The following is a 12,334-nucleotide window of genomic DNA, read 5'->3' on the forward strand; positions in this document are numbered from 1 at the left end:
CAGGAAATTTCTCCTTAGTTTTAGGTTGATTCTCTCTTTGATAAATTTCCATCCACTGCTTCTTGTCTTCCCTTCAGGTGCTTTGAGAACAGGTTGACCCCATCTTCTTTGTGACAGCCCTTCAAATGTTGGAAGATATTTCCAGTCCTTCCTTTCATTAAACTAGACACGCCACTATTAGCAAAATTCTGTTATACTTCACAGAACTGCTTCTTAGCTGGGCATATGATTCATTGTAGCAAGAAAAAAAATAAGATAGGCAAAAACAATGCCTGAAATAATGATCTCTTTCTAGGGGTACTTATGTGCTTTGTCTACACGTTTTGCCTACTGATACAAAACTGATGTCATACCAATAGTTACACAATGTTGTATTGTTGACAATAGGTGTTTGTGAAGCCACTTGTATAGTGAGCAGTTGTTAGAACTCTGCAAAGGTGTAAAATCAAATTCACATTGAGAAAATGAAAACAATAAAACATCAGGAATCTTTGATGTAGTAATGCATCATTATTTGTAATATATTATAGCCTGCATTTATTACAGAACAGAAAGTCAGTTCAACGTATAATTTCATGATGACAGGAGGAAAGTTAAAAAGCAACACAGCCTATGCAATTACTAAGGTTTAAGAAAAAAGGGAAACACTACAATACATTAAATAAAGTAAACTTGGAACTGAAAAGGAAAGATTTTGAAACAATCCTAAAATACTACAGGAATGACTATGAAAATGGAAACTTATATGAAGAAGAATAAATTAAAAAGAATTAAGAACATGTTTATTTTCTTCATCCAATGTAAGATATACTGTACTAGCAACAGAATGGCATGCAACAAAGCATCAAATGCAATATTCTTTTTTCCAGAAGTATTCCTATTGTTCCTGATAAATTATTCTTTGCTTAGAAAGTATTTGGAAAACAGAAAGCTTAGTACTTTTTCTCTGTGGAATTCTAACTCTATAATGTACTCCTGTAACTTTGCAAATGTCCTAATTTGTTCTGCTCTTTTGAGGTAAAATATCATTCTGTTTTAGAAAACTATGTCATCTCTTCAGTTCAATTTGAAATTTATTGAAATTCAATACTGACTTTAAAGCCAGAACTATCCTTTCAGGCAATAGATTTTAGCTTCAGGATGAGGAAAGTAATACAGGTTTTCATCCGTACCACGAAGAGGCATAGATTTTTAACTTAATTAATTAATCTTAACTTTGAACCTATGCTTATTCAAGCATATAAATGGTCCCCAAATGAGTAGTTCTGGCTTTAAACTCAGAAAAGTACAAATTTTCACCATGCACATTTTTTGTCTGGTCCCTCTTCTCTACCATCCCATTGGTAGACAAAGACTTGTGGGCACAGGTCACTTGCATGGCCGCTTCTCACTGAAATTGCAGGTGTGATCTTCTGCCCGTGACAGAAATTTCTCACGGTCTTCTACGAACTCCTTGACCACGCCTGGGCGCAGAGGGGGTTCTGTTTTAGGATTATTTACCAGCTCTATCAAAGCCAGAATTACTGCAGAAAAGATTAAAAATGACACTTCCCTAAATAGAGAAAAACATACACAAAATGACAATTGAATGAAAGCCATCCAGCAGCCCCAGCTCTATCCATCCTGCGCATATCATACCTTGCTCTATCGTCGTATCCAGTTTCCAGTTCTGTGCGCTGATGATTGGCAGGCAGCATTTACCCATCTCATCCACATTGGGGTGGTAGATCTTGGTTTTGAACCTTATTGTAGGAGGCTTGAATGGATACTCACATGGAAAACTTATCTCAATCCGGAAGGCCCCTTTATTGTATGGAGGATTATCCTGGATAGAAGGACAGGAACGAAGCATGATTCATAGGAGGCTAAGGAATGCAGTTTTCCTTGCAGACCAAATTAAAATTAAAGATGGCAGTCCCTTCCCAAATGGTGAATATGTAAGACCTTTTAATACTCCACATTGAAAATGTAATCCACTCCCACTTAAAGACTCTGATACTTTGTGGTGTTTACATGATCACCCAAATCACTGTTTGAAGTGACCACATGCTAGGTTATTCCAACGAATACATTACAATCTCCTGCAAGCTGTCACTCCCAGTTGTTCTTAGCCAGCACCCTTGAGCTCACCGGCACTAAAAGTCCTTTCCAAAGGAGAATATTGGTCACATCTGCTTGAATATCCTGAAAGCATTTCCACCCTAATTTCTTAATAGCAGCAAGTTCCTGAAAAGACAAGAATGAACGAATAAATACAACAAAAAAGCAAACAAACACCATAAAGTAGTTCCAAGATCAATGCTGACAGCAGCCGGACACATTTCAAGCAACGCTGGCATGTTTCTATGCCAGCCTCCCCCCAAACCTAAGTGCTCTCATCTTGGATTTAAGGAGGAATGACGTGAGTTGAAATCCAATGAATCTTCTTTTCGTTTTCAAGTCATTGTAAAACGCAATGGCTGATATCCAGCAGCGGACAGATCTGCTTTATGGCTTTTCTGAGTCGCAGATCGCTTCGCATTCTCTCAACAGCTTTTCAGTTTGATTCCATTTCCTCCTCCCTCCTTCCACGGAAAGCTTTCTAGCTAGCAGTAAACGAAACCGAAAGCACCTAAGAGCTCCTTTTCTCTGGCGGCTTTCGTCTCAAGCATTTTCCTTCAAAGTAGGGCCACCCGCTCAAAACTATCCCTCTCCGGCTCTAAAGGAGGCATTCCGGGCACCCAATTATGAAAAGATGCTAGGACAGGACAGACAGATGCTTCTCCAGCCCACGTGTCGGTGAGCATCCCGTTTAAGCTACCCTCTCCCTACCCAAAACTGAAGTTAAATATTTCAAAACTGATGCTAAAATCATTTCTGCCGAAGGCTCTCTAAAAATAAAAGGCGCGCAGTAAACCCAGTCAAAGGGGCGGCTTGCCGGAGACTGCTACTGCCTGCCCACCCATCCCGGTTAAGCCTTCAGAACTGTCTGGTTGCTTAGCAAGTATCTCTACTCCTTCCTGCTGGAGAGGCTTCCCCCAACACCTGGGGGTTCGAGACCCCGCCGTCGCCTCCTCAAAAGAGGCGCGTCTTATCAACTTCAATGGCTTGCGACCTTCTTCTGCAGCACAACCTTCCTTGCCCGCCTCTTTCGCCTTCCTCGAGATTCCTCCGAAGCCCTAAAAGGGTCTCCCAACCTCCGCGTCATCAGCTTACCTTCGCCACCCTCTTGATGGCTGACGCCATTTTCCTTCGATCCGATCCCGAACGCGCACCAGGCAGAGAAAAAGGAATAGCGCCGCGAAAGGATCCCTTCCTGCTGCTGCGCTGCGCTATCTTGGGCGGAAACCGCTGTTTCCCCTCAGCGATCTACTCTTCCACACCGAAGGAAATTGTCGGTCGCCCACGTTTTTCAAGAGGCAACTGGACGTTCTTGTTTTTCTTTAAAGACGTTTTGCTCCTCATACAAATTCTTCCATTCCCTGCCATTCAGAGCTGAAGAAGTTTCTTGGATGAGAAGCGAAACGTCTTCAAAGAAAAACAAGAAAGTCCAGTTGTCTCCTGAAAAACCACCTGCAGGTCTTTCTCTTTTCCTTGCAAGACCAGATTCAGTTAAAGCCTGGCTAGAATCCTATATTAAGTCTCGGCTGGGGGTGGGGGGGCAAGTGCAACACAATAAAACTTTAAACGAAGGCATAAAATGAAAGACCCGAGAAACATTCTACAGGTGAAACTTGAAAAATTAGAATACCGTGCAAAAGTTCATTTATTTCAGTAATGCAACTTAAAAGGTGAACCTAATATAATGATAGACTCATTACATGCAAAGCAAGATAGTTCAAGCCGTGATTTGTCATATATGAGATGATTATGGCTTACAGCTCATGAAATCCACAAATCCACAATCTCAGAAAATTAGAATATTGTTCTAAGGTTCAATATTCCAGGCTCAAAGTGTCCCACTCTATTAGCTAATTAAGCCATAACACCTGCAAAGGGTTCCTGAGCCTTTAAATAGTCTCTCAGTCTGGTTCAGTAGGAATCACAATCATGGGAAAGACTGCTGACCTGACGGTTGTGCAGAAAACCGTCATTGACACCCTCCACAAGGAGGGAAAGCCTCAAAAGGTTATTGAAAATGAAGTTGGATGTTCCCAAAGTGCTGTATCAAAGCACATTAATAGAGTTATGTGGAAGGGAAAAGTGTGGAAGAAAAAGATGCACAAGCAGCAGGGATGACCGCAACCTGGAGAGGATTGTCGGGAAAAGGCCATTCAAAAGTGCTGGGGACTTTCACAAGGAGTGGACTGAGGCTGGAGTCAGTGCATCAAGAGCCACCACACACAGACGGATCCTGGACATGGGCTTCAAATGTTGTATTCCTCTTGTCAAGCCGCTCCTGAACAACAAACAATGTCAGAAGCGTCTTACCTGGGCTAAAGAAAAACAGAACTGGTCTGTTACTCAGTGGTCCAAAGTCCTCTTTCCTGATGAGAGCAACTTTTGCATCTCATTTGGAAACCAAGGACCCAGAGTCTGGAGGAAGAATGGAGAGGCACACACTGCAAGATGCTTGAAGTCCAGTGTGAAGTTTCCACAGTCTGTGTTGATTTGAGGAGCCATGTCATCTGGTGTTGGTCCACTGTGCTTCATTAAGTCCAGGGTCAATGCAGCCGTCTACCAGGAGATTTTGGAGCACTTCATGTTTCCTTCCGCAGACGAGCTTTATGGGGATGCTGGCTTCATTTTCCAGCAGGACTTGGCACCTGCCCACACTGCCAAAAGCACCAAAACCAGGTTCAATGACCGTGGGATTACTGTGCTTGATTGGCCAGCAAACTTGCCTGACCTGAACCCCATAGAGAATCTATGGGGCTTTGCCAAGAGAAAGATGAGAGACATGAGACCGAACAATGCAGAAGAGCTGAAGGCTGCTATTGAAGCATCCTGGTCTTCCAGAACACCTCAGCAGTGCCACAGGCTGATAGCTTCCATGCCACGCCGCATTGAGGCAGTAATTGCTGCAAAAGGGGCCCAAACCAAGTACTGAGTACATATGCATGCTTATACTTTTCAGAGGTCTGATATTGTTCTATGTACAATCCTTGTTTTATTGATTGCATGTAATATTCTAATTTTCTGAGATTGTGGATTTGGGGTTTTCATGAGCTGTAAGCCATAATCATCACAATTATGACAAATCATGGCTTGAACTATCTTGCTTTGCATGTAATGAGTCTATCTCACATATTAGGTTCACCTTTTAAGTTGCATTACTGAAATAAATGAACTTTTGCACGATATTCTAATTTTTTGAGTTTCACCTGTAGTGTAAATAGGCAAGAATATGTCCCTGGCAGTTCCTAACTGTTTCTTCTGTACTGAGCTGTTATGAGGAGCGTGTGGAAAAGATATGGGCCCTTTTCTTTTCCCTTTTTTTTTTTACTCTTCAGGGAGCAAAACTAACCTCTTATGGTAAAAAGTGAGATATAGGTGACTCAAAAATATTTTCCGTTCTTGCATTTGAATTGCTTCTCTGGGTTTTGTTTTCATAAACGTCTTCGAAGAATGTCATTCGATCGCTTTTGTGTAGGAGCAGGAGCAGGGTCCCTATGTCAGCCTTCCATCAACTTGGTTGAGGACGATGGGAACTGTGGTTTAATATATGAAGGTGCCCAATGGTTACAGCTGGCATTTCTGAACTGCAAATCCAAAACTCCAGATAACCACTAGATGGTAGTAAGAAGTAAAAATAAAAAAAGCCTTAGTGTTTCGCTACCATCTAGTCAGTGACAGGATTCAAAATTTTTTACTACTGGTTCTATGGGCGTGGCGTGGCATGGTGTGGTCTGGTGGACGTGGCAGGGGAAGGTTCCTGCAAAATCCCCATTCCCTCCCCATCCCACTAACCTGCTTTCCAGCTCCCATTGTCCTGTGCAGAGCAACAAAAGAATATCCAGACGGGGAACTTCCGATTTGTCGGCTTCGGTAGTGGCAGGGATTCGCAATACTGCGCGATCCCTGCAGCGCTAGCCATCTTGGTGCCTCTGATCCGGATGGGTTTGGAGGCTGGGGCTGCCCCGTAGAGGCAGCCGAAGACAGGGGGGATCCGGAGAGGGGTTTGGGGGTGTTGCAGACCCCCTCCCCAGCCGGGAAAACCCCCTTTTCTCAAGACGGTGGAGCGGCGGTCTGTAATGGCCGCCACAAAGAAGACGACAGCTGGGTAAGACTGTTCAGGAGGAAGAGGGAGAAAGTTTGTGAAGAGAAAGTTTTTCTTGGCTGACCCAGGACTTTAAGACGCACCTAACATCCTGAAAGCTATGACTTTTTGAATGATATTTTGTTTCCAGAGGATAATTTTAAGCGGCAAATTTGAGGTGCTGAAAAGGAAAGTTTACTCTCCTTCCCTATGGAATCAACAAATGGATATTGAGAAACCTGTCTTTTGATAGAAGGTAAAAATTTGGCTTCTTGTGATAAGTGGGAAGGGAGAGGACAAAAATAAATAAATAAATATTGAGATCTTGTTGGAGGAGATGCCTTGGAGATTTTGAGACTAGAAATCAATTGCAACAAGGCTTTAAAATACAGATTGGGCTTTTCTTTTCTTTTTATTGATATTACCCCAGGAAGAGAAAGTGAGAACTTTGTGCTTTGTTTGGACTGATTGATGACTCTGGGACTTTGGGACTGTTCTAACTTTTGAAACATCTTGGTTGTTTTAAGAAGAAGAAGAAAAAAGAAAAGATTTACAATGGCTTTACCTGTTGATGAACTTAGAAAGGAATATGGAAAAATAAAGAAAGAAGGCAAGGATGCTGTGAAAAAAGTCTTTCGTTTTTTAGAAATGGCGCTTGCTATTTATCAGCAAACACAACAACAGATGGAGAAAGAAGAAGAAGAAGAAGAAGAAGAAGAAGAAGAAGAAGAAGAAGAAGAAGAAGAAGAAGAAGAAGCCATCTTTAATGAATCCAAAAATTTAATTAAGAAAGAAAGGAGAAAGGAAGGAAAATGAAGGACTTAAGACTTAAAAAAACACCCAAGAAAGAGAAAAATAAGATGCAAAATCAACACAATGTTGGAAAGCATAAGAAAAAGGAATACAACAGAGAGGGGAAGCTAAAGGCAGAGGTTAGGAGGGGGGTGTAAAAAGGTTAGGTGGGATAAGAAAAGGAAGGAAAAGGGGGGAAAGCCACAAAGGTTTGAACAAGATGGGAAAAAAGGAAATTTTTTTAGGGACAAAGGGTAATGTATAATTTCTATAAAAAGAAGATTCTGCAAGGTACATAAGATGGTATTGTAGTATTTGTAATAGAAATAGAAAACTAGAATGTTATAAGAATTAATAAAAGATTAAAATATTGAAATGTTTAGTAATGATAGACTTTAAAATTTAATAAAATATTAAAGGGAATGTTTAGAATATTGAGTTTAATTAAAGAGTTTAATTGACTATTGTGTTGATGTTATTATAAACTTATTACTGTAGCATTTGTTTTTGAAATAGATAATTGGAATGTTACAAGATTCAATATTTAGATTTATTATTTAATTATGTATTTAATTATTTTGGATTTATTATTATTTTTTCTTTTAAAAATTAGTAGGTAGAGTGTACTAAGCAGAATCATATTGGGTAGTAGGCGTTATTTTAAATGTTAATTTAGGGGACGATAGAAAGGCATCATACTCTGATTAGTGATTCCAGGAGAAATTCTTTTTTTTTTACTATAGGGAATGAGATAAATGGATAATTTGGGAATGGACAAAAGATACAAGCACAATGACTTAAATTAAAATGAATTAAATAAAATAGAATTAAGAAGAGTGAAAAGCGGGAGAAGCTATATAGAAGATATAGAATGGTAAATAAGATAGGTAATGGTATATAAGATGAGCATGAATTTAATTGAAGTCCATATAGAGAGAGTAATCTAAGGCCAAGTTACTTTCTTAAAAGAAGTTTTATGTTTTTGTGTTCTGTGTGTTTATGTCTGTGAGAATTAATAAAACCTTGGAGGAATGTTGGATGAGAACAACGGTAACCAAGTCAGAGAGAAATGAAGACGATAACTATAAATTGGATAAATATAGGAAAAATAATAATAATAATGAAATTGAATAAGAGTAAAGAGAAATAATGAGAAATTTGCTAAGAGATATTTATATGTTCATATGGAAATGGTAAAATAGAATTATGTTGTATAAAATAATGTTTTATTCGGACTTGTAAAGTTTATAATGGAAAGAGGTTTTATGTATTCAATGGTTAATGATGGTTTGTTTGTCTTTAAAATTAATAAAATTTGTTTCAAAAAAAAAAAGAATACCCAGACGATTGGCTGGGACTCGAGGCAGAGAATAGATGGGGGCAGGGCCAGTCAGAGGTGGCATTTGCTGGTTCTCCAAACTATTCCAAATTTCCGCTACCGGTTCTCCAGAACTGGTCAGAACCTGCTGAATACCACCTCTACATCTAGTGAATTTTAGGATTTCTACAAATCTGATAGGATAGCCAGAGCACGGGGAAAGCAAGTAGATGTGCCCTGGAGTCAACAATTTTGGGTCATTAAAAATATTATTTATGAATTTTACAAGTCAAATAAAACCTTATTTTATACAATATAATTCTATTTTAAACCATTTCCATATGAGCATACAAATACCTCTTATCCAGTTTCTCTTTACTTCTCTTTACTCTTATTCAATTTCACTATTATTATTTCATCTATTTCTTTCTGACTTGGTTACCATTATTCTCATTCTATATTTCTGCAAGGTTTTATTAATTCTCCCAGAAACATAAACACACAACACACAAACATATAAAAATCTTTTAGGAAAGTAACTTGGCCCCAGGTACCTCTCTACATGGACTTCAATTATATTCATGCTCATCTTACATGTCATTACCTATTTTATTTACCATTCTATGTCTTCTATATTAGCTTCTCCACACATTTCACTCTTCTTAATTCTATCTTATTTAATCCATCTTAATTTGAGTCATTATATTTGTATCTTTTGTCCATTCTTTATTATCCCTTTGTCTCATTCCTTATAATAAAAAAAGAATTTCTCCTGAAATCACTAATCAGAGTATGATGCCTTTCTATCTTCCCCTAAATTAATTAGATTAACATTTAAAAATAACACCTAATACCCAATCTGATTCTGCTTGGTACATTCTATCTACTATTTTTTTTTTTAATAAAAGAAAAATAATAAATCCAAAATGATTAAATACATAGTTAAATAATAGATCTAAATATTGAATCTTATAACATTCCCATTGCCTTTTCCAAAGACAAATGCTACAATAATAATTTTATAATAACATCAATACCATAGTCATATTAAACTCTTTAATTAAAACTCAATATTCTAAACATTCCCTTTAATATTTTATTAAATTTTAAAATCAATCATTACTAAACATTTCAACATTTTAATCTCTTATTAACTCTTAAACCATTCTAATTTTCTATTTCTAATACAAATGCTACAATACCATCTTATGTACCTTGCAAAATCTTTTTTAAAGAAATTATACTTTACCCTTTGTCCCTAAAAAGATTCCTCTTTTCCCATCTGATTTCAAAACTTTGTGGCTTTTCTCCACCTTTTCCCTTTCTTTCTTCCCCCACCAGACCTTTCTACCCCCTTCTCCTAGCCTCTGCCTTACTGGCTTCCCTTCTCTGTTGTGTTCCTTTTTTCTTTTGTTTACTATCATTATATTGAATTTGCACCTTATTTTTCTCTTTCTTGAGTGTTTTTTGAATCTTAAGTCCTTCATTTTCCTTCCTTTCTTTCTTCCTTCTTTCTTAGTTAAATTTTGAAATTCATTAAAGATGGCTTCTTCTTCTTCTTCTTCTTCTGCTGCTGCTGCTGCTGCCTCCATCTGTTGTAGTGTTTGTTGATAGGTAACAAGCGCCATTTCTAAAAAAAAGGAAGGCTTTTTTTCACACCATCTTTGCCATCTTTTTTGTTTGCTCATATTCTTTTCTCAGTTCCTCATCAGAAAAAGCCATTATAAATCTTTTCTTTTCTTTTTTTTCCCCCTCTTTCTTCTTGCAACAACCAAGATATTTCAAAAAAATAGAACAATCCCAAAGTCATCAATCAATCCAAGCCAAGACAAAGTTCTCACTCAATTTATAATGGAAAAAGGTTTAAGTATGTAATGGTTAATGATGATTTGTTTGTCTTTAAAATTAATAAAATTTGTTTTTTAAAAAAATATTATTTATGGATATATGGGTGAGCAGTTTCCATTAGCTTGAGAAGTTCATGAGGCATTGCATTGCATGCTTTATTTTATTTCCTATTAGACTCTGGATGGTTTATAGTACATACGTATGTATGTAATATTGCTAATATTAAAAAAGTAATAGCTCATAAGGTTACACTACAAATAACATTAAAAGCATGTCTCCATTCACACTATTTTCTGGGGGAGTGGAGGGAAAAGTACCATTAATTAGGAAAACTCCAAATTCAGCAAATATACAATTGTCAGCAACTATGAGCAGAAAGAATTTTCAACACCTGAGTCTTGTGAATTGGACTTTGAAGATGCAGGACAGAAAAAGTATTAACACTTTTGAAATTGGGTATCTGAGAAAGTTCTTTTGAGAATACCATGGACAGCCAAGAAAACAGACAAATCATCAGACAAAGCCAGAAATTCTCACTCAGGGGGCAATGATTAGACTCAAATCATCCCACTTCAGACACACTTGTAAGCTTATTTTCTGAAGAAGGTTTGGATGTTGGAAAAGGTGAAAAGAAAGAGAAGAGGATGAGCAGCAGCAAAGTAGGTAGTTACAATGGAGATGGGTGCACCGTGGGAGATTGAAAGGCCAGGTTGAGGACAGATAATCATGAAGAAAATCTATAGATGTGGTCAGAGAAGTTAAAAGCAGCTTAACGGCACACAATCAGGTAAAGAACTGCACGTATTCATAAAAGCCTATCCACCAAGTTCTCACTAGTTAAAATAAATGGTACGGTATGCCTAACACTCGGTATAATTCCTGGTCATAAAAACATAGCAGAATGGTTTAATTAGAGTAATGCAGTAAAGCCAAGACCTTCACTGAGGCGCTTCAAGGCCAAACATTTTAGGTGGCATCTAGCTTTTGTGTAAAGAAGACTTTTGTCTGCTCAAGCTGGTATTGTCCTAAGCTGAAAAGAAGGAGTTCCTATCTGATACTATCAAGCTGAGGGATGATTTTTTTGAGGAAAGGCCCACCTCCTTCAGTGCAGACAGGACCACTCTCCTCACACAGACATGAATTTATCCCTACCTGAACTGAACTACATGTCACCTCCCAGAAGAAAGTAGAACCAAACTACACGTTATCCTATTGCATATGTTAGATCTAGATGACTTCCTTATTAATATTTCATGCTGTTCACTGCTGGGATTAATTCTAGTCTTTCTGCTGTAAAATAAAAAAAATGGAATATGCACTACTTTATTGTTCTGTAACTTGTTTGATTTTGTCAAAATCATATTCAGGAAAACATTTTTAACTCTTTAAAATGAACTGTGTGGTAAATATATCTGACAGCTATCAAACTAAATAGAGAATTACAGTCTAGTTTTTTTCTACATAGGATCTTCTAAATCTATAATCCTAAATATTTAATCATAATTTCCTACAAATGGAGCTAGAATAAACAAAGTTAGAGTACAAATTGAACACCAATATTTCTGCATTTAATCCATTTGTAAAATAAAGTTGCTCCCAATCGTCTATCCAAATGAAGGCAATGTCATCTGCAAAACAACATCAAAATAAAATACATGATGGAAAACAATTGAATTCCTTTTAAGGGGTCCTTGGTGCTTTCTGAGCTTGACTGATTGGTGCTTTCTGAGCATGCGCAGTGGGGCTCTTCCAGGGGACCTCTCACACGCCAGCAGAAGTGGCTTTGCGTGCCACTTTCGGCACGCTTGCCATAGGTTCGCCATCATGGTTCTAGAACCATGCAGCCATCATTGTGTTAAAATACCAGTGTAATAAAATATCCCTTCAATATAACTGATATAAATAAATCACTAGTGTAGAAATAAAGTGACTCAAAATCTGGTTGCAAAGTCTAGTTAAAATATCTCTTTTGGAGCTTGCATAATGTTTGAGATGTCATAATAGTAATACACAGGGACAAAGGGTAGGTTGCATGTTTGACATATTTTTGCAAGAACAGAAGATGAGTCAGACCATGTTTGCAGAAGATTCTGAATGGAAACAATCTCTCTGGTTTGGCAGAGACAAACCCCAGTCACAAACTATGAGAAGCTTGATGCTGTTTTTCCAGTCATGGTGGTAAAATAATATAAAAGCTT

The 12,334-nt window shown here is 37.8% G+C and overlaps 1 protein-coding gene across 1 annotated transcript; it reads right to left on the reverse strand.

Annotated features, from left to right (window-relative positions):
- Window positions 1-495: 495 nt before the first annotated feature.
- Window positions 496-3,633, reverse strand: LOC113422655 (ubiquitin-conjugating enzyme E2-18 kDa-like). Its single transcript, XM_026683776.2, has 4 exons — window positions 3,196-3,633; window positions 2,131-2,226; window positions 1,639-1,825; window positions 496-1,523 (listed from the first exon to the last, which is right to left on the reverse strand). Exons 1-4 carry the CDS (start codon window positions 3,223-3,225, stop codon window positions 1,369-1,371), a joined length of 468 nt encoding a protein of 155 aa, XP_026539561.1. The 5' UTR covers window positions 3,226-3,633; the 3' UTR covers window positions 496-1,368.
- Window positions 3,634-12,334: the final 8,701 nt, after the last annotated feature.

The sequence above is a fragment of the Notechis scutatus genome, chromosome 1 (assembly GCF_049901735.1).
Source record: "Notechis scutatus isolate UNSWTSFEM ecotype Mainland chromosome 1, rNotScu1.2, whole genome shotgun sequence".
In the NCBI taxonomy this organism is placed as follows: domain Eukaryota; kingdom Metazoa; phylum Chordata; class Lepidosauria; order Squamata; family Elapidae; genus Notechis; species Notechis scutatus.

Bases quoted from the DNA above. Each gene is read 5' to 3' on its own strand.
- LOC113422655 (XM_026683776.2), bottom strand. From the start codon at position 3,225: ATGGCGTCAGCCATCAAGAGGGTGGCGAAG. The intron at 2,227-3,195 runs GTAAGCTGATGA...TTGTCTTTTCAG, and splicing joins CCATCAAGAGGGTGGCGAAG to GAACTTGCTGCTATTAAGAA. The intron at 1,826-2,130 runs GTGAGCTCAAGG...CCTTCTATCCAG, and splicing joins GGAAAGGACTTTTAGTGCCG to GATAATCCTCCATACAATAA.